General features: G+C 43.8%; 1 protein-coding gene across 2 annotated transcripts in view; it reads right to left on the bottom strand.

The window, feature by feature from the left end:
- Positions 1-24,209, bottom strand: part of PTCHD4 (patched domain containing 4) — an 82,542-nt gene extending 58,333 nt beyond the window's left edge. The window contains exon 1 of one of the 2 annotated variants that reach the window (XM_039721604.1): positions 23,442-24,209. In XM_039721604.1, the coding sequence (XP_039577538.1) occupies positions 23,442-24,041 (600 nt within the window). In that variant the 5' untranslated portion in view covers positions 24,042-24,209. The remainder of the gene's footprint in view (positions 1-23,441) is intronic. The other variant, XM_039721605.1, reaches the window with a different exon arrangement.
- Between the last annotated feature and the right edge of the window lie 1,284 nt (positions 24,210-25,493).

The following is a 25,493-nucleotide window of genomic DNA, read 5'->3' as shown; positions in this document are numbered from 1 at the left end:
AACATAAAATTATCAAGGCATTGATGTCTAAACTACCTTGCAGCAGTGCTATCTCATATGAGACAAAATCCTTTGCCTAGGCACACTGCTGGAATGGGCTGAAAGCTTGAATTTGGGAGAGGCTCTGCCCTTCACATGCACACATGGAAGCAGTCATCTGCAAAAGGCCAAAACCATTTGGAGGATTCACTTTAACATGTACTGCATCCAGCATTACCCATTTGTAGAAGCACCTGTGCTGCATGCAGGTCATTATCTGAAAGTGCCAGACCTGCTCAAAGCAATGATCCCCATCCTAAGGAAAAATCAGCAAAATGAGGCTTTATAAAATTTAGATGTCTTCCAGCATGTTGACTCATAGAGCAAATAAATGTCAGAAATTGGGAATCTGTTTAAAATGTTTTATGTACTCACCTTGCCTTCAATCAGGTATGTAAAGGAGGTAATCCTCCCACTGAGAAATTTCTCCCTATGCCTACTTTCATGGCAGGAGCTCACGCTGTTCCCAGCTTTGCCTGTCACAGCCCAGGGAACGTGACAAAGTGCTTTTCAGAAGTTCATTTTTTCCCTTATTCCCAGTTGTTTTTTCCCACCAAAATAGCGGCTTCTGGCAAGGGTATCCTGGCATGAGCTGACACAAAAGGTGAACTGCAGTGTAGTGCCAGCTTCCCAAATCACCTGGAGCCTCATTGCAAATGTCACATAAGCAGAGACAGTTAGAACAGAGGGGCAGCTGCTGCTGTTCAGACTCCAAAAAATATTCACCCCCAGCATTTCATGCTTGAATCCTGTTTGGATATTTTATTCCTACTCTCTCTAAGGAAAGGTCACACCTAACACTCAAACACCCACAAAAAGTGCATTTCTAAGCTGGCAATTAAGGCTTGAGCAATGCAGTCCTGGCTCACACTGGATGCAACTTTGCAGCTAAAAATCCCCACTTGGCACCGCTTTGAAATTTTGGAGAGAAATTTCCCATTTCCTCCAGTGTCTGGGCAAGGCTGACATTCAGAGGCTTGCAGGCGCTGCAGGATTCTGTAGCAGCACAGCTCCCAGCCCAGGCAGAGCACTGTAATTCAGGTTTCATTGATTCACTATGCAGCAGGCACGGCAAGGTTATGGGAAACTTTGTGATGACCATCTGCCTTCCCCTGCGAAGGGTGCAGCGAGCGACGGCAACATTTCAAAGGAGGCAGCAGAGCAGGCACAAATAAGTCATGTTCTGCTGTATCTCCTGTGAAACAGCAGATAACAGCTATTTTTTACACTGATGTACAATAGGGCACCCAGCTCATATGTCAGCAAAATAGAGAGTAAGCTTTCAGATGGAATCGAGGAAATCACAGGCGCTGGATTGCTGTGAGGACATTTTGTCTGTTCCCTTCTTTCTGGAGGCAAACTGTTTCCTATCTAAGCAAGGGTTTTGTCTTTGCTGCAGTTAAACATGAATGTCGCACCACAGCACTTGGGGAAATGGGGTTTTTCTCTGATACAGCTCTTGGAGAATAACAGAATCATAATGTCTGTTCCCTTCTTTCTGGAGGCAAACTGTTTCCTATCTAAGCAAGGGTTTTGTCTTTGCTGCAGTTAAACATGAACATGGCACCACAGCACTTGGGAAAATGGGGCTTTTCTCTGATGCAGCTCTTGGAGAATAACAGAATCATAGAACAGCTTGGATTGGAAGGGACCTTAAAAATCATCTCTTTCCAAGCCCCTTGCCATGGCCAGGGACATCCTCCACTAGTCCAGATTGCTACAGACCCTGTCCAACTTGTCCTTGAACAGGTCCAGGGTTGGGGCAATTACAGCTTCTCTGCAGTGGTTACAATCTTAGAGAGGAAAGCAGAAGAAATATGGGGGACAACAGTTTTCTGTTCACCCCATTATATGAATGACAACTGATGTGTAGGAAAATAGAGACTCAGTGATGCTAACAAGATTTTCAGCACCTCCCAGAGTCCAAGACAGGGACCTACCTGTTCTTGGAGTCTCATGGGAGCTTCAGAGGAGTTATTCACTGCCCCAAGTTCTCTGTTGTCCTCCAGGACCAACTGAGTGAAAGAACAAGGCATGAAGGGCTAAACTCCTGAACTAAGCCTAAGGTCTGTGAAACAAAATGTGCCACAATGACTTATGTAAGTAATGCCTGAAGAGCCAGACAGGTTTTGAATAAGATTCCACACAGTTCTTAATGGAAAAAAAAGTGTTTTCTGCTGATAATTAATGCATCCTTTCTGGTATATGCTGCTGTTTTTTTCATAACATGTTTTGATGTTTCAGACTACAGACTGACCCCTTACACTTTTTACCTACATCTGCTGCTACTCTTTGATACTATCTACAGAAAAAGAAACCCCCCAAAATGGGTAATAATAATAGTTATTGGTTGTACATTATTTTATACCCATGTATCTCAAGAGGATCTACAACAGAAGATGTTAATTGGCTTTAGCAAGGTCATTTGCATGGTTGCAATCTTGTTTCAAATTCTCAGGCTGTGTCTATGTGTCTTTCTCTTTTCTTTTCTTTTTTAATTTTTAAAAAAAATATCTGATGAAGTTCTTAGCAGTGTCTATTCTTCCAGATTCTGATGGCAGGTAATTCTCTCCAGACCTGAGCATCTTTAAAGATGCAATGAAATATAGATCACCTGCTGGGGCATGTGATATTTCATCTAAAACAGGGGGCAAGCAAAATTCTTTGCTTCAATGGACATTATTAAATTGTTTTTTGTGTTCTCCCTTCTCTTTTTCTAGTTGCCTCAAAGCCATTTGATATATTTAGGGTCTGAAAGGGAGGAGAATGAGAACTAAGATGACAGGCATGAACAGCTTCACCTTCCTTTCCCCCCAGCATGATGGACTTTGCCACCTGTGTCGATGCAGACCTGACCTTGATTATGGTTGAAAATCCAAACTCCTTGTTTGTTCAGCAGTAAGATTCACTAATTGTGAAGGAATGGGTACAGAATAAACCTCTACTATGTTTCAGGGTGGAAACTTATCCATAAAGGATGCTTGGACCCTTAATTTCCTAAGAAGTGGCATGGGAAGTTGACTTGCTCCAGAGCTGAGGGCCTCTCAGGCTAAAGGAAACCAGCTGCTCCTACTGAGCTAAATATCTTCTGCTAGTGATAATAGTGGTAGGCACAGATCCTCTCAGCACGCAGCCCAGAGGGACACTAGAAATACTCCCTCACTACTAAAATTACCTGTGGCCTTTTTTTTTTTTTTTGTTTCCTTAATAATTTCAGGGCAGCTGCTGCAGGCCCAGCTCCCACCTGGGGGTTCTGTGTGGTCACTGCAGCACCAGCCCTGGGCAGGGCCTTGCCCTCTGCTGGGGGTTTTCTTTGTCCAAAATCCCTCTAAAGTTAGAAAGAAAGGCTGTAGTCAGTACAGAGAATGGCAGGGAGGGCCAGCTGTGGGGACTGACACTCCAAAACCCCTGAGGGACGGGGTTTAGTGGTGGGCCTAGCAGCGACAACTCAGTGGTTGGCCTTGGTGATGTTAGAGGTCTTTTTGAACACAAATTATTCTGTCATTCATCTCTGCTCCAAATGGTATCAGCCTCCTCTGGCTTTCCTCTCACAGGAAAAAGGGAGGGTTTGAGCTATTTTTGAGAGGGCATGGCTTCTACCTCCTTAGCACCTTGCTTAGCAGAGGTTGGGCTGGTGAGGGTTTTAAAACTCTTTTCAGATCTCTGGCAATGAGGAAAGGAGCCCTTGTTCCCTACTGCTTGATCACTCTCATTCAAGTACACCTTCAGGACCTTAGCCAGCAAACTTATCTTTATTTTTATTTTTCTTTAACTGCTTCCTCTCATCAGCTGGAGTGATAGATCATTACCAAGCTACATTATAGAAATGTTAGGATAAAGCATACCATCCTGCTTGCATGCTATTTTGTCTTAAAATCTTAAACTGTTTGACAGAGGGCAACCAGGAATGTCTGCTGAAATACATTGTGTGATAAACATCCTAATGAAATCAATGCAGTTGTTTCTCCCTCTGATAAGGACATTCCTACTCTACTGTAGGTCACAGAAAGTATTATGCTAAAAACCACAGAAGTTAGGATGAAGCAAGGTGCTTTTCAGCCAGCTGTCAGTTTTCAAGATAAAAAAAGTAATAAAAAATTTAAATTCCCTTTCATTTAGGGTTTAACATATTGGGCTGCTCATGTTCCTTTCAGCCTCACTGTAAAACTTTGGAGGAAGGTTTTTTTCTCTTCAATCAAACAGATTTTTCTGTCCCTGTCCCTAGTACAGTAGTACAGTTATGCATGGGCGTCTTGTACCAGTTGATCCCTGTTACACAGCCACTCATTACCAAAAATTCTTGCAGCATTCCTTTCCAGAGCAAAACACGTAGTGCTGATTCATGTCAGCATTTCGCCACATTTTTATGTAGCAGTTTTCCTGCCCTTGCAGCCGTGTAGGTGCTCCTGCACTGTTTGCTGTGCAGCTGTTCTGTATGGATGAAGGATGGAGGGAGCATCCAGAGCAGGTGAACACTGAGAGCAGCACATTTGAGGTGGAGCTGCATCTTGTCTGTCTGGGAGCAGGGACAGAGCCATGGTCAAGGGGTCTGTTCACACAGCAAAAACGTATGAAAGTGGCCACGAGATGTTATCCAGGAAATAATTGTCTTACTCTCTGCTGCAATGAAGAAGAATTCATTTATTTCTGGCTACCCAGCAATGATGAGGCTCAGCTCACCAGCTGGCCAAGCAAATTTGGTTTATAGTCATTGTGAAGAGTCAGGCACATCTAAAGGATGATCTGCTCTGTCCTGAGGTACAGGTCAGAAGCAGATTTGTTCTCTGCAGTTGCCTGTCTCTCTCCCCTTAAAGCAGAGGCATGAGCTTACTGGAGACTTGACCCCAGATTTTATCATGCTAAAAACTGCCTGACCTGCCTTGTAATGACAATGGCAGACATGGCTCATGCCGGCCCCTTCACAGACATGTTCTGCTGGTTAACCAACCCACAGCCCTTCAGCCCCTTCCAGGGAAATCATGGACTTCTAGGGTGATTTTTAAGTGAAAGAGAGAGCACCCAAAAGGGAGCTAAAACCATCTGGCACCTCTTTTTGATGACTCTGGGCCTGTAACCCTACCCTTAACAGCTTTGAGCTTCTAGTTTTTGATAAAAGAAGCAAGAACAGATGAAAAATGTTTTAAGAGTAATATATTGTAGTATTAATAACAGAGAATAAGAGAAATATCCCTAGAAGTAAATCAAATTATGGAAGAATTCATAAGTGTGCAATAGCAAAGTATGACTGCCATTAGAGAGCTTTTCTCTTTGGAAAGAGTTTCAGGCTGTTTCTGAGTGGTACTCCTCACCTTGTTCCTTCAGTGTCACCCTGTCAGGTTTTCTGAGAATCACAGTGTGGTCAGGGTTTGAAGGGACCTTTGAAGGTCACCTGGGCCAATCCCCTGCAATAAGCAGGAACATCTTCATCTATGTCAGGTTGCTCAACCACGTCTAATCCAGGTGTGAATGTTTCCAAGGATGGGGCATCCACCATCTCTTTGGACAAGTTGTCCCTGTGTCCCATCACCCTCAATGGGCGTCTCTCAAGGCAAGGGAAGGACAGAAGGGAAGGAAAAAAGGTTCTAACTTCACCTTCTGCTTCCCTTGCACATCCCTCTGGGAAGAAAATACAAGATAAGCTCTCTTCCTCTTGTACCAGCTTCACTCCACTTCCTTCCCGGGCTGTATTTCATCTTTACATCCTTTGCAACCCCCCTTCATTCTTTTTCCTATCTTCAAGCTCTTTGTTGCTCAACTGATCCCTTCACCCACAAGGTTAGATTCCCATTCAGTCCATCTCAGATCCCATCCCAGATCCTTTTGGAAAAGAGGAATAGATTAATTGCCCGGCAGAGCTTTGTCCCCAGCTGTCCTGAACAGCACCCGTGCACCCAAGGACACAGTGGTGTCCTTGAAGCTGATGAGCAATACCCACGTGGGCTGTGATCATTCATCTCCTTAGGTGGGAAGGGTGCTGGGAGATGGGGGGGTCACAGACAGCACAAAGAGAACTGCAAGCACTGGGGGATAATTTTGGGCTACAGCTGATCTCGCTCCCTTTTTCTTCTCTGCCCTGCATGAGGAGCAGGACACAGGCACAGCAGTGAGACAGCTTTGGCAGAGACTGGTCAGGCAGGTGAGCTGGTGTCAGCACCCCAGTCCCACAAGATGGGTGTAGGGGTGAAGGGCACAGCTCTCTTTGGATGCCCAGCAGCCTGGGGACCCTGGGATGGCTCACCCAGGAGGAAGGTAGGTGACTCAGGAAGGCTTGTAGGTGACACAAGTTCACCTTTCACAGGAGATCTGTGTCAGCAGGACCTCTGAAGTCATAAGTTACCCTGGGTGTGTAAATCTACCAGGTCAGGTATTCAAACATGACTGTCCTCTTGTTTCCAGCAGGCACAGAGCTCCTGCTGCCCCCTCACCATCCACTGACCTTGGAGTTTGTGCTCTGCCCTGCCCAGGACCACAAGCCCTCAAGGCAGAACCGTGGGACCAGCCTCTACTTTTCACAGCCTGTCCCTGCCAGTGGAGGAATCACAGAGCAAAGGTATGGCTGCATCTGGCCCTTAAATCTCCAGGATGAAAGATGATGGTAAAAGTAGCCAGTGCAGATCAGAAATTTTGCAAGGAGACACCAGGTGGGGGGAAATCCAAGCTTCTGCATTGCCTGGTGACTCTCCACCTATGCAAACTGAGAAAATATTTAAGCCTCTGCCAGTTGCTAAGCCATGAAAACTGCCCAAGTACAATTAAAAACAGAAAAAGGTTCTTGTCTCTGGGGTCTTGCCACAGCTACTCTTCATCCCAAAAGAATTTTTTTGTACCAAGGAGAAGCACATGAATGAGTCATTGACAGCAGTGCCTCGAGGGAATTGCATAAAACACCAATATTTGGATAAATACAGTTAAACACTCTCACTGACTTATGCAGAAATGTGTTTGAAGAATGCATTTACTGTCTGTCATGTTTGGCAGTCTCTATGAATCTATATCATGAATACTTTTAATCAATGAATGCTCTATATTAATTCTAATTTCCTCCACAGCTTAAGTGTAATATTAAAAATGTTCAAAGGAAAGGATGAAAATTGCAAAAGTGTTAAAAAATAAGTGTTTTTTCAGTGCAGACCAGTGGTCTATCTAGCCCAATTTTCACTCTCTGTCCATTTCTAAATTATGGTGCACCAAGACAGCGTCTTTCATGACACAGATAGAAAATGCCTTTGGGAGTCTCAGACTATTGTTGATTTTCCAGCTTTTCAACAAAAAAAAAAAAAAGGAAGGAGGAGGAAGAATAGAACTGGTCAATTTTTTTAATAGATAAATTCTTCTCATAAATATGCAGTGATTTGAATTATATTAGCAACAAAAAGTAAGGGAATGAATGAATTAAAGCTATCTTTGTACCCCACTGAAATTCAACAGTTTTGTTATCTCAGGAGGGTCTCACATTTCTCCAAATGGAGTAAACAGGACAACATTTGACCAAGATTCTTTCTATCTCTTGGGAATATTTAATCTTAAGATTTCTTGAGGTCCGTGGAGATATAGATTAAACAAGATCCTAACTACTAAATTAAAAAAGACAGCAGAATACACCAGAAAGCCTTCTTTCTTGTTTTCTTTCCATATCAGCAAAAACAAAAGTGTAAAACAGCATGAAAAACTTCATCCCATACTCCATAAACCCAAGCTAAAGAGATTTGGGGGGATGAGAATGGGATCCAGTGACTGTCCCTAACAGGAGATTCTAAAGAGAGGATACAGATTTTCACTGACATATTTGTGGGCCCTCTTGCTTTGTGAGCATCCCACTGTGTGCCTCTTCTAATTGCTTTCCTTACACCACTTGAAGTCCAATACACAGAAGAAATAGGAAGGAAACCTGCCAGAAAGTGAAAGGGATTGGATTTGCCTGGTTTTATTACTTCATTTAAAGGAAATGTTAAGAAACAAACAGCAGAGAATAAAAAGTGAGCAGTAAAGCAGATCCACAGGAATCATTTAAGCTTTTACAATCTGAAGTTTCAATAATGACATAGAAAAGGGTGCTTTTTTCTTTTTAAATTATGTTTTATGTTGGCAAACATCTCTTTAATTTTATCTGTCTCTGCTCATCCTCTTTTCTCCAGGGACCAGCAGCCAAAGTACTAAAACACTGCAAAAATGTTCTATCAAAGGCAGGAAGAAAAGAAGTAACTGAGAATCAGACAGAGCCAAGTGTGACGTGGCAAGATTTTGAGGCTAGAATGGTTTTGAGGTTAATTTACAGGTAACTGGATTAGCTAAAACCAGCCTTTGAATACAAGATGCTGCTGTGCTCTTATCCAAGTCCTAGCAGGGACTTCTACTCTCACAATATCTCTCAGTAAGATATAACAAGTCACTGCACAAAGCAGATACAGCTGAGGACACTTAATAATTTTAGCTGAAAATTCCTCTTTTCTAAGAGATAATTAATCAGTTTCCCCTCTTTTTTTATTATTCTCAAATTTGGCATTGTGCAGCAATTTCTCTACCGTGAAGCATCCCTCCCTTCTCTCCAGCACACACTGGGTTTTAATGAGTTTGGCCATTTGTTAGCTGGAGAGAGCCAAAAAAATGTCTACTTTCAGATGCTTTCCTTTTTTATTCTTTTTTATTTTTTTTCATTGTGCAGGACAAGGATCTGGGAAGGGGGAGTGGGAATGAGGCATTTAAGTAGGCCTGTGTTTATGCATAAAAATCTAACTAAATCTGGGGTTCTGCTAACTCCCACCCAGGGTACTTTTGAATTCAGTACATTCATAGAGATTTTTGACACCCACATTTGAACATCAGCAGGTAGCTTTTGTATTTGTAAATTCTGTCTCAAGATCACCTTGTCATGTGTACCCTTCATGGTAAAATGGTATTCTTAGTAGCCCATGGAGATGAAGGTGGTGTCATGTGCAATCCTCTAACACGTCTTCCTTAATTCTTAACCCAGTTAAAAAAGTAAAGCCCTTGGCATCATGGCATGGAATGCCACATCATGCCATGGCATCAATGTGGAATTGTTCAAAAACATGTAGGTGTGGTGTCTGGGGACACGGTTTAGTGGTGGACTTGGCAGTGTTGGGTTAATTGTTGGACTTGATGTTCTTTCCAATCTAAATAATTCTATGATTCTCCACTTTGGGCTTCCCATTGCCTCTGATCACTGCAGAGCTCTTCCACTGGAAGTTCACGGGCACTAGGAGGGTTGGATTTCTGTATTTTCTCAGTCACACTCTGTGGGAGAGGGTTACCTGCACCATCTCGGCACAGGGCACATTGCAGTGATATGCCAGTGTTAAACAACAGTGTGAGACAATCAGGAAATTTTACATCATCCCAAACCCTTCACCTAGAGACTGCAGGGGGTGCCACTGAACAAGGTCTGCATGCCTGGAAAATTATCTCAATGCAGCCTCTGTGCTGGGATGACACAAAGAAAGTGCAGCAGATGCTGAGGTCTCGGTTCAGACCGTAATCATTGGTCACCAGTGAGGTTCTGGCAGGGCCCAGGACCCTGCTGTGCAAGGTGCTGTGCAAACACACAGCTGGAGAAGCTGCCCAAGCTCCAAATCTTCCCATTCTGGTGCTGGACTTTCTTTAGTAGCTGTATTTCTCAGTGTGAACTGGTGTTGCTGCCAAAGGAGAGGTCCCTTTCCTCTCTGTCCTAAGCTTGCATCTCCTCCCTGCCAAGCTTGGGAGCAGCTGCTCATGTGGTGTGTAGTGAAATGGATTGGAAAAATAATTCAGGTTTATGCAAAGTGAACAGGAGGAGAAAGAAAAAAAAAACCCAAAAAAATGGAAAAAAAAAAAAGATTTAATCCCCTCATGCCCTCCTTGTTGCCATCTGGCAGAAGGTTTCTTTAATTTTCTCTGCTCAGACCCCCCAGTCTGGTGGTGATATCAGCTGTGCCACACCTGAAGGAGGCTGTATTTCACAGCTGAGTATTTGTCCTTACTCTGGATACACAATGCCTATTATCCTCAAGGAGAATTTCTGATTTGGATGTGCCTCTTCAGCCAGAACAAAGCATGAGAAGCCACAATTGAGGCTCTGAGGTCCTGAGCCAGGCTGCCTGACCAAGGCACCAGGTTGGGAATGTCAGGACTACTGTGGGAATGTCAGGACTACTTCGCTGGCTGCTACAGGAAAACAGGGCACCTCTGGAGGGCAATTTTTATCTTACATGGACTGAATCTCATTCTTAGGTATTTTAGTCCTCCTAAAGCCTACAATGCCCCAAAGCTTAGTTTATGTACTTCATAAAATGCTTGAAGTTAGGTTATGTGTGTTCCTAGAGTATACATTAATGTAGTGCTGCTGTTAAGAATGAGCTCAAGATATAAACTGAGTTTAATATTTAATTACTGTGTATAAACACATCTGGAGAAATGCAGAAATTCTCTGTAAATAATATTAGTATTAACAAACATCTTTTTAACTTATTTCAGATGTTTCCTTACAATACATCAAAGCTTTTCTCAAAAAATATACATTTTACAATTATTGTAATGTCATATATGTTAAAAAACAAAAAAGGTTTTTCAAAATCACCTGCTGTGCAAAGTGATTTTTCAATTTTATATTAGTGTAGTCTATTTGGAAAGGTTTTGGTTCTGGCAGAACAGGAAGGATTGGACTTTTAATTCTAAAACAAAAATGTTGCAGATGGTGGGACCTTGTGGTATCTAGCCACCTTTGGATTTCAAGCAAATATTTAGGGAAAAGTTCTGGTAGTGTAAGCCAAAGAGTAATCAGATGGTAAAGCACTTCCAGATGATGGAATTTCAGCATTTGTCTTCTGAGCACTCTGCAAAATCTCTGTCTCCCTGCTGCAATAAACTGCCAATATCTGGCAATCTATTTTGGATGAGGATGGCATTTAATTCCAGTTCCTTCAGTGGGAGCTAATTCCTTATTCAGATTAATGTATTTTAGTTCTTTTGCAACTGTCTAATAATAATTTCCAAAAAGAGTTTTTCAAAGCCCTGTCAGAGACTTGGAGTGAGAAAAAGTTGCAATGGACTTGAGAAGGAGCCTTGATTTTCCTTGTGAAATTATTCTGGTAGGTTTTTTCTCATGTCAGTGCAAACACAGATTATTCCCTTGGATTTTTGGAAAATCTTAATCTGATGTGAGCCTTTTCTGTAAAGATCTCTAGATTTAGCATATCCTCATACTTACAGAAATTTCTTGGAACATTTTTTTTGGGTGATTTGAAATAAAAGTATAGTGTCATTCACCTCACCTAATTTTAACCAGCTGAAAGGTTAATATATAATATGAATATTATTTCTCTGGTCCATAAGGTCTTTGAATGGTGAGTTTCTCCTGTCCTAAGTAGATATTTAAAAAAACCTGAAATTAATTACTCCTGGAAGTTCACCCTTCTATCCTGTGGTTGCACACTGGGCTCACTTTAGCAAATAGCAAAGGGCTCATATTAGAGGAAACAGATGTGTTGCTATTGTGACTCTCTGCATGAGCACCCACAAATTGCTCCACCACAGACCCTCATTGGAAGGGTCCCAGCCTGACCTTGAAGACCAGACCAGGTCCCATGCTCTGTAGCAAAGGCCCTGACATTGTGAACAAAAAGAGGAGAAGAAATGGCCTGACCCCACAATTCTTTTCACAGACATCACCAGCCATTTCCTAGACAATTTTTCTGCAATCATGCTCAAGTTGGACAAGAAATAGGATATGGTCCAGCTGAATACTTCATAACTATCCTGTTCAACTGAGTTTTAGGACTGTCTGCTACCATAATTTTCCACTGGCACAACCAGAATACAATTAAGAAATTGCAAAATTCAACAAGGACAAAATGAAGCCAATTTATGACATTAGGGGTATGAGGATTTTCAAATTTGAAGTGCTGGGGAACAATCAAACAATGCAGAACATGGCAAAAGGACTTTTACAAATCATCCAAATCCAAATCAAATCACCCATCAAAAATCCACAGTCAGCACAAAACTCCAGAAGAGGACTTGTTTCATTCTAGAAAGGAACAAAACAAAAGGAACAAAGAGAAGCAAAATTCCATCAAGGCTTCCCTGACAATTTCACACATCCTCTGCAGCCTCCAAAGCACTGTTCAACCTCTACACAGGGAACTGTGTGTGTCCTGCTGAGCTTCATCTGCAAGAAGGTGAAGGAGGAAGGGGAACATCGAGTACTGAAATGTCTGTACTTGCAAAGCAGTGTCAGAGTCAGAGGTAAAAGCAAGTGCCTTTTCTCTGGGGGCTGCAAAACTCCAACTTCAACATCAACTTTGTGTTTGACCTTGGTAATGTCATTTAAGTGCTGCTCCTTCACTTTGAGATTGGCAGAACTCAGCTAACATGAATCAGTTCCAAGGGAGGACCCTATGTTGCCCTTTAGGCACCAGAATGCAAACAAAGCTCTTCAAAATGGTATTATTTTCTGCTCAGCTTTCTAAATGCTCTGGATCTGTCTGTGTAAATTTTGTGATTCAGCTGCTGCTGACATGTCCTCCTTGCCTAATATTATCTGTGAACTTCACTCCTGTGCAATTCAATTCCATTTCCTGATAATTAATAGAGATGTTAGATGAGACCAGACCTAACACAAATTCTCCAGATACCCTGCAAGATACCTTCCATAAACTTGTTACATTATCATCTATCATGATTCCTCGTTTACAATCTTTCAGCCAGTTTCCAACCCACATGACTGATTTCCCATCCAAGCCAATCTGAATTAATTTCTCTATTAGGGTTTCCTCATAATCCTGCACAGGCCAGGGAATGGGTTAGACTGACCTTATAAAGCTTTTATGTTTTTGACCTCTTGATGTTACATGGAAGAGTGTCATAAAACTCCAACAGCTCTTTGAATTTCTCCAGCAGCACCACAGCCCTCCTTTATGATGGGAAAAGTCAATGTAAAGGAGAAGTCACAGCAGAATATGAATTCTTGAATGCATAGCCTTATACCAAAACCACTATCCCACACCCCAAACTGCTCCTTTAGCAAACATCTGGAATGTTGTCCCTTGTGTTTGTTGTATCCTCATTGAAGAGGCTGTGGGAAAAGCCAATTCAAATAATTTAGGTATGAACCTAAATTGAGCTTCATTCTGGGCTATTCCCTATCCTGGTTATCTTTTCTTTAGCTGCTCTATAGGAAATGAAAACACACCCCATTCTGCCTTATTTTGCTTTGTTATTTTTACTGTTTTAAAATGCAATCGGGTTTTCCACAATGGAAGTATCAGAATAGCTCCTAAAGGAGCTTTGTTCAGATCTGTTAAGTAGTGACAAATGATCTGTTTTAACTTGCCTTTTGAGGTGAATGTTGTGATGAAAAAACCATGGATCATATGCAATTACAGCATTTGACATTTATATGAGATAAATTTCCCTTCAAGGATGTCCTCCTTCTCCCACTTCCAAAATCCGATAATTTAGGCAAGAAGATGGTAAAAGTTGTAAGGATACAGGCTTTATTCTTTTAGGAGTATTTAAAAAAAAAGCCACCCTTTTCTTTAAAATTGAATTCCCAAACCCAAGAATGAAATGCTTTATGAGACCAGGGGAGCTCTTAAGCTTGTCAAGCTTGTGAAATTTATTTTAGGGTATCTACCTAAAGCCTAATGCTTGTGCTAATCTTGAAGCCTGGGGATAGAAAAGAGTGGAAAGACATTTGTAAATCTTCAGAAATGTTCGCATTTCTCTGTGGGTGTCCCAAATTTCTATGCCATTTACAATGACAAATCTGTTGTGCACCAACTGGGTGACCAGTATTTTCTACATGCACTTGGAAAATCAGTTATGGACAGGAAAATTAAGGTTAGTTAAGAAAGAAACAGCACTGTAAGAATATTTATTACCACATATTCCAGGCATTCCCGAAGAGAAGTGGGTTTGTCATCTGGATGTAAAAAGTCTATATGGAAAAATGTCTTTTGGGGATGTTTTGTGCTTATTTGTGAATAAAACCTCACTCAAAGAGTCAAGAACATAAACACCAAACTATGAATTTTAAGGGAAAAATGCGCATGAATATTTCCATGTTGCATCTACTCGGTACTGACTTTGTTAATGTATTTGTTTAATGTATTAAAATCTGCACTAAGAAATCATCCTGGAAAAATGGTTAGGAAAAAGGTGATTTATATTTAAGTTACAGATTCTGTCAAAGAGATGGAATTGCATAATGAAATACTACTAACAACGTCTTTCTTCTTAATGAACCGCACAATTTTTTACAAACTAGACGGGCTTGGAAAACTGGAAGCCAGGATCACTTGTCTCATCAATACAGTGCCTTGGTCTTCAGTGTAAAACTGCATTAATGAGAGCCAGAGCACCCTCCTGGTGGGTAAATCCATGTGCAGGGGCACTGGGCCATGTCCTCAGCCAGCTGGGTGAGTTTATTTTGCTGTGACTTTCCTTCCCTAGAGTTTGAATATAGGAAAAATTTCCTCTTAAAGTGACTTTGGTTTTTTTTCCTCCTTTGTTTTCTAATCTAAAGCATAACGTGAGAGAAAAATATTTTTGGAATAATTTTGGAAGACTACCTAGAATGACCCCTTTTAATACAAAAAAAGAGGGAACATTTTGTTAGGGGCATGTCAAAATGAAACTGTAGGAACCTACCCTTATCCTTCCATGCTTCAAAATGAAATTAGGGGCAGGGTGGACATTGTTTCAAAAATGCTTTTGGTTTCAAGAGTACTGTAAATTCAGATAGAAAAAGATGCAGCTGAAGATTCTTGGGCCATCCAGGTAATGCATAATTTAGTCCAGGCAATTCAGCATTTAGAACAGAAGCACCAAAACCCTCCGTGGCCATCACTGAATCATAACACCCTTTAGGAAGATGTTGACATGTGTGCAAAAATGCACCATGCATGTGGCAAGAATAACACCAGCCCATCAGGCTGACAACGCCAGTGTAATGCTGATGGAAGAAATTACACAAAATGTAAGAGAAGCCTTTATTTCTTGTTTCAGTGCCAAACTTAGGCATGAGGGTTTGGTGGCCCAGAACTGGCCCTGTAGGTGGTGTTTATCCTTACATCTTGTGAGAGATACAAGTCAGGTGTTTGGGCTTCCCTGTGGAAGTATTTAATGGGGCCTCCAAGGTGTCCCACCATTAGCACAAGGAAATAACTGTGCCAGGCTGGAGATGGATCTTTAATCCTCTCTGCTTACACTGCACAGCACTAGGAGTCTCAGTGGTGTCTGTTGCCTTCAAAGGTGTGGGGCAGGAAGGCAGGACTGCCCTTTACCTTCTCAGATGCCCTCAGCACAGACAAGCAGGCTTTAGGGCTTGTGTAATTTTTAAAGAAGAATTGGTCTGCAAGACACCAAAATATTTGCCATCATGCCTACTCAGGAAATGTTACACACATGTAGTGCCAACTAATTTTTTAGCTATAGATCATTATCAGACCAAAACTTTCTGCAAATTAGCCAGCTAGTGACATGCCAGTCTCACAGCTCATGCTCACCCTGTCTGTGATGCCAGTTTGCTGGCAAGAGTGGACTGGAGGAGGGTGTGTTTGGTGGCAAAATATAAAACCAGGGAGAAAAGCTGATCTGGCCAGCTCACAGCTGTGAAGGCTGTCTGGTGTCTTGCAGAGCTGCTGCTGGGCATGCAGGAATATTTTTGTGTAGGAATTGTCTACCAATGTATGAGTGGTGTTAAAGAGAAGACAAAGAACTCCAGCAAAATTTCATACCAGAGCTGCCACCAAAAAAATGATTGCCAGTTTGCCCTTGAGCTGATCCCACAGTAAACCTTTTTAGATGGAAATCTTCCCGCTGCCACCAGCTCACCCTTGTGAGTGTCTTCAGAGATCTCAAGCACTTCACCTTAAGCTCCTGCTCTCGAGTGGCCTGAGCAGTGTAAAAGTGAGGCCAATTCACTCCCAGTGGGTCCAGGGCTAGGGCAGTGACACGTGCCACTGCATGTGATCATCTCTGCAATGCTCAGGAGCTCGGTCACTGCTCTCTCCCTTTGTAGGATGCTTCACAGCCTCACTTCCAAGAACTTCCTTTACTGTCTATGCCCCACACAAGCACCTCGCCCCTTGGCAGGTAGGGAAACAGAGAACAGGACAAATATAGTGAGAAAAAGAGGCATAAAAGACTTCATAACTTTCTCCTTTGGCCTCTCATTGTCTTCCCCTCTCCTTTCCATCACTCAGAGTATCTGCTTTCCTGCATTGTTGAAGACTTTGTATTTAAAGCTGTTTTACAGCTCAAGTTCCAACCACGTCTCACTGTTTGCAGTACGAAGGGGCAGTGGATGTGGGGCCTGCATAAATTAAAAGCTTTCAATACAAATGCAAGATCACGGTTTCCCCAACTCAATTCACTTCCCTTGGAAAACCAGTCAGCGGGTCCTTTTGTAATAACCACTACATAAAGGTCTTTTATCTCAATGTCTGAAGAGGTTTAATATGGGTTTTGCTCTTAGATTACTGTTTTCCAAATGCCTACCCCAGCCTTATCTACATCAATTTTTTCCAGCTAAGATATGCCTGTGAATGTATACCCACACATGCATAAAGTATGCTAAATAATCCAAGAACTTCTTTTAGGCTGTATTTATCAATCTAATTTTGTCATTACAAGGATCCTCTCACTTCTACTGCATATAAGGATCTCCTCTCCTCTCCTCTCCTCTCCTCTCCTCTCCTCTCCTCTCCTCTCCTCTCCTTCTCTGAGAATATGTCATGCCTTCTTTACTAATGTTAACAAATTTTATTCTCCTGCCTTGCTGGATGGTACCTGAATTTGTTTAATTCTTGTTACAGATACCAAGGATACCCATCTGCTGTAAATCTGAAGACAGAAGTTCAGATCCCTCCAAGAGCTCACACAGCCCGTGCAGTAGGGGGCTACAAAGACTTTTTGGGAAAACATAGGGATGACTGTTAGAAGATACCATGTTAGTGTGGAAACATTGGCAAGCCTTAACCAATATTTAGTAAAGGAAATAAAGGGGTTTTTTATGTCCACAGAGGACTGTCTTTTTTAGGAAAATGGCGAAGTTCTGCTGGGCTTTCTCCCTCTGGCAAGCAGATGACATCCATCCCATATCCCCAGGGATGAGCCATTAGCACTAGCAGAAGGGGTTTGTAATTGCATCTTGCTCTTCTCTCCTCCTAAACAACCTTCCAATTGCTTATTTATTATTATTCACATCAAGGCCTGGCACTGCACAAAAGGCCATGTCCCCCTGCAAGTGCTGACAAAACTAAAAGTGGAATAGCTGGGAGGGAAAGGCAGGAAGAAGACAACCAAGGTCATCCAAAAGGTCAATGGAGAATACTTTCTTTGCAGTCTTCCACATGGCCAGAGCTCTCAGCTGCTGGATGGGAAGGAATGAGCCCCATACCCAAGGAACTTGCTCTCTACACCCCTGATCAGCTGAAGGTGGAATATCTCTCAGAGACTGACAAGGAACAAAGTTCTGAACTGAGGAATGGCAATTGAAAAAGAGCACCCAAACACTCACTCTTGCTTTGCTAGGTCTCTGCTGCCTTTCTGCTGTTTGTTTACATTGGAGTGGCTTGTCCTGGTACATGTTAACGCAGTTTCATGTTCCCAGTGCAGTCAGGGCTCATAGCCTGGCCTTGCTTTACAGGAGGAGAGTGTTATCTTAATCCTTGGTCTATCAGAGCCAAGGCAGAGACCTTTCCTAATGTACTTAAGCAAAGAGAGGAATGGAGAATTCTCCTAAAAATGCAAGGAAACACTTATTTTCTTGCCCAAACTAAATAGACAGGCTGCCTGATCACATCCTCAAAAGCTGATATCTGCAGAGACATCTCCCAGCTGATATCTGCAGAGACAGCTCCAGCATCTCAAAAGCTGATATCTGCAGAGACATCTCGCAGCAAGGCACAGCTCCAGCAGCCCATCCAGGTGAGGAGGGTCAGGAGCCCTCCCCAGTGCTGCTGGACAGTATGGAAACACAGTTGGAAGGGTAAAAATGTCTTTCCCCCCCCCCAAATTAGTTTTCCAGACTGTGAGCCAGAAGATGCTCCTAGGTTTCAAACATTTTCCACTTGCTTTCATGCTACTGAGCAGCTATTCTGAGCTCAGCCTGCCCCATCCTGTCTTCATCTGCGAGGCTGAGATGAAAACTATCGGCAGCCTCCAGCCTCCCTCTTCTGATCTTCTCCCTGCACATGTTTTATTATTTTGCTTTGACTTGGTAGCTTTTTCCAGCCACATAGCACTTCACAAAATCCTGAAGCATGTGCTTGGATTGGGACAGGTGGTGTCACAAATGGGTGCAGAGCCACACTGCTTCTGAGGAAGCATCTGCTCATTGGAGTTAGGGCAATCTTACACTCTCAGTGGTTTTACTGAAGAGATAATCAGTTTGTGGTTATTATCAGTGCATAGATGCCTACTCTGATGGAGGTGGGCTCTGGTTTCACATCTTCTCTGTCCCATAGAGGCATCCCCCTCAGGGATATCTAAGGAGGGATTAATCTTAGAGCAGCCAGAAAGACTCCACAAATGCAAATGGAGCGAGACTCATTTAAAAGTACAGCTGTTAATGTGAGAAAAATTGAGAATCTGGCCAGTAGCAAAACTGCAATTAGAGGTTTGAAGATGTTAAGTGAATGCAAGTAATGCTTCAGCTTAAGCAAGAGCAGACTCAATATCCAGCTGATGTGTTTATCACAAATGTGGTAATAGAGATTTCTGGTTTATTGGCTGCTATTTCGCCTAGTGTTCATAAATGACTGATACTTAATTAATTGAAGGCAATATTACAGGAACCAATCTGCTGAGAAAGGTTTATTTAAACCAGCAGTTGTCATATTTATTTTGATCTCAGACAGGCAAGTTCTCAGTTATTATATTTTCTCAGACAAAGTAGCAAATAAACATGAAAAGCAACAAAGAAACAATAAAGATGAAATACCTGAAAAAATGTTTTTATGCTTTTCTTTTTTTTCCTTCCATATAAAAATTGTGTTCAGAAATAACTTTCACTATTTCTATTTGGGTTTTTTTTTGGCTTTTTCTGGAATAGAACAGCAAATTTTCTGTGGTTATAGGCGAATCAGGGTAAAAAAGCAATCTCTTCCCTCATATTTCATGGTACACAAAAAGTAATCCTCAGGTAATCAATAATTCTGTTTATACCAACAAATAAACTGTGCCTCACACCACATTCTGGCCCTGGAGGCAGGGGCACAATGTGCTCACTTCTAAGAACACCACACACTGTTATCAGCAGGATGGAGCGGATTTACCAAGCCAGAGTGGACTCTTTCCCATGCTGTCTCCCAAGTCATGCCCGGTCACTGTTCTGGAAGTCTCAACTGACAAAAACAAAGCTGATATTTGCCAAAACTTGAGATTTAACAGTTTGATGACTGATGGTGAGTGCTTAGTGTAGATTTGCCCATTCTGTGCAAGCTAGGGCACAGTCCAGACCCCAAGCACAGGAACACCTTTTTTGTATCCTGAACTGTGGAAATCATGAGTAATGTTTCTCCAGCAAGTGTCTAAAAAATCTTCATCAAGACTTCATATATCCAGCTTTGTTTTCCTGCTCTGCCATGGTCTATCTGCATGACCTTGGGCAAGTCACTCTCTGGCTGGGCTGCAGACTGCAGTGAGCAGGCTAGTGTGTCCCCTAAGCAACAGGGGCTGGCATTTTCCTTCAGCATGGTTCACCTGCACTTGCCTACAATCACCCCTTAGTAGCCAGAGTGGATTTTAAACCCATCTCAGGCATTTGAAACCACCCTGCAGTCTGTGCTCTGAATGTGAATGCTGTGTCTGCTCCTTCTCTGGTAAGTGGAGAGACCAAGTTCCTGATTTATGTTGGTGTAATGAAAGCAGAAGTATTTAGGGCTATAAATTCTTCCAACACTACAGCAAGTAAGGGTTAAACAATTATCCTTCACATCCAGATTTCCTCAGGAAAAGCCAAGCAGTTTCATCAGATTTGCAGCCTGATAACAGCTGCTTCAAAACTGGAGCATTTTGCTGAAACCTGCTTGAGTGGTTCCCACAAAGTCCTGTGGGAAACCTGCCAAGAACTCACCCCCTGTCAGCCTTCATCCAGCCTCACCTGAGAGGTTTGAACTGATTTGGCCTCCATCAGGAGATGAGAACAGAGACAAAGTGAAAGCTTCTCAAAAGGCTTGAGGGAAATACAAAACTACAAGATGTTTTTGCAGCTCCCAGATGGAGCAGAAGTGGAACAGCACTGTCATTGTGTCCCAGACCAGCACAGTTTGACACTTGACCCATGCTAAGTAAACTAAACTGTTGTAAACTAAACACATATGGGGCACCTTCATAGTTTGTAAATCCTCATATTGTTTTTAGAATTTTCTTTTTTAATTTGAGGCCATTATTAAAAGAGCAAAACCTACCAGTATTAACCAAGCAATATGATCTTTGGAAAGGTAAGGAAACCTAGAAGATCCTAGTGGGTCCTAATGGTGCAGGAAAGTTTAGCAGAGAAGGATCCTAAGGGCATGGACCAATGAATGTGATGAACACTGGCCCACACTGAATAAAAGCAGGCAGATTTGGTTCTCTTCTTTGCAGTCCCATGAGGTTTAGCCACAACTTTTCCTTAATGTCACAACTCAAGTGTAAAGAAATGCAAAACCTCACAGATACAGCCACGGGGGTTGTTTCCCTCTGCTGAACATCCAGAAATTCATCTACCCAAATGGGTGCAGCATGAGATGTTCCTGTTTAAACACAATGAGACACCTCAAAACAAGAAATACAGGCCCGAGTTTCCACAGCCTTTGCTCAGAGGTGCAAAGAGAGGGAGATCAGTAAACAGCCTGAGAGCCTGGATTAAGCCAAGATCTTTCCCATGGTTTGAAGGATTTCACAAGATGCTGTCCACAATTTCCTAACCCTTGGTAGATGGGACAACAAAGATGACAGAGATAAACTAGGGAATTATTTAATACAAAACAGTAATTCAATCCCAGCAGCTGGAGCCAAAGAGACCAGAGAAGGTGAGTCTCTGCAGACACACCATTGCTGAAGACCAGCCCAGGTTCATTCTATTATAGAATTAAGCCAAGAACTTGCCCATGGTTTGAAGGAGTTCACAAGATGTTGCCCACAATTTCCTAACCCTTGGTAGATGGGAAACAAAGATGACAGAGATAAACTAGGGAATTATTTAATACAAAACAGTAATTCAATCCCAGCAGCTGGAGCCAAAGAGACCAGAGAAGGTGAGTCTCTGCAGACACACCATTGCTGAAGACCAGCCCAGGTTCAGGGCTGACTACACATCCATAACAGAGTCCTTAATATACAACAAGAAGGAAAATTGTGGCAAAGTGTGTTTATTTTTCTCAGTAAAAGCAGGACCCATAGAAAAGTGTTGTAATTGCTGGCTTTTCTCTGAAGTGCAGTCACTGGCTTTGGTGGCTTTACCTTCTTCCACTGGCAAGAGGACAGAAAGCTCCCTGCTCTGTCCAGCTTTAAACTGAGTTACTTAAGGATGTTTATTCCCTCACTCAAAAGACAAAACACAACAACTCCTTGGGGGATTGAAGGTGCTGGGATGGTGTTTGGCAGTGCTCAGAGTTAGACTTCTATGTTTTGGGAAAAACTTTCTCTGTGTGTGAATTATCTGGCAATCCAATACGTAGCTAATCCAGAACACATTTTACCACATTATCTTTTCCTTTGCTTTTATCTTTTTTAAAAAAGGAGGAGCTGTAGGCAATCTTCTAATGAAAAAAAACCACATTGCAAGTGACTGCATCCTAGTTTTGATAAGATCAGTTAGGGTTTGTCTAGAGAAGAAAACTAACCTGGATTGAGAGAGTAGGGTGACTATTTCTGTATAAAGCTGCTTTATAACACTGTTAGTCTAGATTATCAGTGCTTTCCACTGAACTACCTTAATTTCAATTCTAAAAATAAGCAAAATGTAAAGGATTCACTTTAATTCTGCAGTAGCTGGATTATCTTTGCAGCACACTAGAAGATAAAATTTGTTCAGGGATATTTAATCCAGAATAACTTGTTTTTCCAAGCACTCTTTGCACACAGGACTTTCCAGCAGTAGCAAGGACACCTTTTCATTTCCACACACTCCACTCAGGCTGCCACAACTCTGTACAAAGCAATTACTGTAACATCTACAGCCACGGGACCAAATCCAAACTGCTCCACCTGGCACTTTTATTGAAGGAAAAAGACAATCAAATAAAATCAATCTGTGTCTCTGCTTCAGATTTCAGAACAGAGACTGACTTTATGGGTTCTTTTTCTGGTAAATGTACAGTAAGAAACGAATTATAACTTCAGGATCTTAGCGCTGGTACTTGCAAGAGTACCAGCACTTGTCCCTTACCCCCAAGGAACTCTGAAAAAGGGGGAGAAGTAACCCCAGAGATCTCTGGTTTACAAGGAGGAGCATGTCCTCTCCCCTGTGACCTGAGCCATGAATAAATAGTGTCCTAGGGAGTTTGTTACACTGTGTTAGATAAATCCTGCCTCTGGTGCAATGCCCAGGGGAGCATGCAGAGGTACTGTAATCCACAAAAACTTCTTTCATGAGCTACCTGCAAACTTTGTACCTTATTTACTCACAGCAGGTTAGTCCTGGTGAGCAGAACTGCTCCAGATGGGAGGGAAAGCAGATGGGTGCTTGTGTGCCAGGGAAATAGTCCTGAGATAATTAGTGCCAAATTGTTTGCTCTTTTAATTGGGAGGACTGAAACTTCTTTCACCTTTTACCTTGTTTCAACTTTGCTGGAAGCCTCTAGCTGGTGGGATCCATCCCAAAACTCCAGCCCATCCATCAGTGAGAGAGTTAATAATTTTTACACTGAGAGAGAAAAAAAAAATAAAACCACTTCCCTTCACCTTCTTTGCATGCAGGTAAAGAAGGCAGGACACCTGAAATTGTTTCTGGCCCAAACCTCCTGCTGCTCTTACAGCACTGGCAGGGGCAGGGAGACACAGGACCTCACTGTGCCTTTGAAGAAAGCTTTTCCTGGCCACATTAAAGACAAATTATCCCACCACAGCAGAGAGGCTGGAAAAGGTGATAGTGCAAACCAGCTCTCAACCCCCCACCCACCTCCTGTCCCTTTCCCCCCATGAATTGAACCTTGAAGGCATCGCAAGGTCTCCCGGTGCTCAGGCTCTTCTCCGCTCCCTTCTTCTCCTGCTCCGGCGGCAGCGTCCGGTTCCCCACCCTCCCTCCTCGCCCAGAGCAAAAGCAAGGCACCGGATTCAGCTGCTTCACGAGGAAAGCCCAGATCACACACATTTCGATAGAGAGAGATAGATATGATTATATTTCTCTTTGCTGTTTAGGACAAGAAATGAAGTGCTGCCTCTTTAATTGGCAAAAGCATGCAGTAAGAGCATACCTTTAATTTAGTGTTGGGATAGCTCACTTGCACCCTGGCTGTTGTCTTATTGGAGAGGGCAGCCTGCCTCAGATCCTCTAGCACTGAAATAATATCATCCAGCACGCATTTCTTATCCTGATTTCTCAACACACACAGATGGGAAAAAGTATAATTATAGCCTTTGTAGTTCACCTTCATTTCCAGCACGGCTCGGTGGATCTGCAGGATCACATCAGCCTGATGCAAAATATTGCCTCCGGGTTTGGAGAGGAGAATCACCCTGCCATACCTCCCCGGGGTGTGCAAGTCCGAATACAGCTGGCTTTTGGATTGATCGAGGGAGAAAAGGCTGCTGGCTAAGCTCCTCTCGATCTTGGCCAGGCTGTGGCTGGGGGCTACCAGGCTCTCCAGGTCAGTGTCAGGCTGGAAGCGGTTGAGCAGGCTGAAGCCGAAGATGATGGTCAGGACTGCGGGCACAGTGAGGAAAAACACCGGATGCCTGCTCACGAATAAGCCCAGCTTGTAGAAAAACGACTGGAGCCCTCTGTGTATCACCTGCCGCAGCATCCTCCACCAGATCCAGCCTGCAGATGCTCCTGGCCGTCTTAGAAAGCACATGTGACATGTGTAGCTCCTTACCCCTTCCTGCCAGTTTCCCTTTCTCTCTCCCTCTCTCTCTACTACTCCTTTAAAAGACTGCAGCAAGTTGCAGCAAGACAGCCAAATATTGATCAATGGGGTGTGTGTGTGCGTGCGGGTGTGTGTGTGTGTGCCGGAGATGGAAGGGACCGGGCAGGGGAGGGAGGAAAGGGGGGGTTCCTTGCCTTTTTTTCCCTCTTTCTCTCCTTTTTTTTCCCCCCACCCCGCTCTCCTCCCTCCCCCAAGCCAGGCAGCAACGCCGCCCCCCTTCCCCTCCCTCCCCTCCCGCCCGGTGCCCCCCTTTCTCCGGCGAGGCTCGGGCGTTGCACCGGGAGCGCTGCCGGCTCCGCAGTGCCCGCTCCGCTCCGCGCCCCGCGCAGCCCCGCGCCCGGCCCCTGCTCCGGGAGCCGGAGCTGCGCTTCCCCCCTCCGCCCCTTCACACACACACACACACGGAATTCGCCGGGGCCGGAGGATGATGCTGCATTTTAACGTCCCCCGACCCCTCCGTGCCCCTCCCTCGCTCCCCCTCCCCATCCCCGCCGGTTGCCGGAGGAGGGAGAGCTCGGCCCGGAGACTTGGAGATCCGCTTCCCGCAGAAGCAGCAGCAGCAGCCGCCGTGCTCCACTCTCGTCCCGCGGCTGCAGCATCCCCGCGCCGCACTCCTCTCTCCATGCCCCGGTCCCGCGGCTGCTGCATCTCCTGGCCGCGCTCCGCTCTCATCCCGCTGTCCCACCGCATCCCCCCGCCGCGCTCCGCTCTCATCCCGCTGTCCCCCCGCATCCCCCCCGCTCCCGGCTCTGCCCCATCCGCGCTGTGGCTCTCGACACACGGTAGGCACTGCTCCAGTCAAAGCTCCCAGCCCAAATTTCCCCTTCTCCCCATTTGCTGCCCCGGGTAGCCCAGACGGAGCTGCCCCATGCTCCTGTGAGGAACAGGGCGACCCCGGGAAATGCTGGACACAAGGGAAGGAAGGGGAGACGAGCTGCTCCTTTCTGCTGCCCCACACCCTGGCACATCTCCCTCTGCCAGCTGCTCTCTCAGCAGTGACCCAAGAGAGGTAGGACACAGCTCCTGACAACCTCCAGCTGAAAAAGAGGTTTTCCAAGCAAAGACACCAGCAGGCCATTACATAAGAGGAGGAGAATTCTGCAGCTCCTTCGGACCAAAGGAGAGCAGCAGAGAAATGCATTTGCAGCAGGCGAGCTGCCCACCAACTCTCCAGACAGAAAGCTCTGCTCTTCTGGGAGCCTAAGCCAGACTGCCCGGGACAGCAGGTCCAGCCCCAGCGGAGCTGACAGCCCCTTGCAGGAAAGGCAGGAGGAAAGGCAGGCTGGCTTTGCAGGAGCTTTGTACTCAGTTTGTAATTTTAAATCACAGAAGCTTAATTAAAAAGCAAAACCTCAAAAATGCAGCTCTCTGCTTGGTGTC

This window comes from Passer montanus, unplaced genomic scaffold, assembly GCF_014805655.1.
Source record: "Passer montanus isolate IOZ18808 unplaced genomic scaffold, ASM1480565v1 scaffold46, whole genome shotgun sequence".
In the NCBI taxonomy this organism is placed as follows: domain Eukaryota; kingdom Metazoa; phylum Chordata; class Aves; order Passeriformes; family Passeridae; genus Passer; species Passer montanus.
The sequence above is the reverse complement of the archived record's forward strand: the minus strand, read 5'-3'. Positions and strand labels throughout refer to the sequence as shown.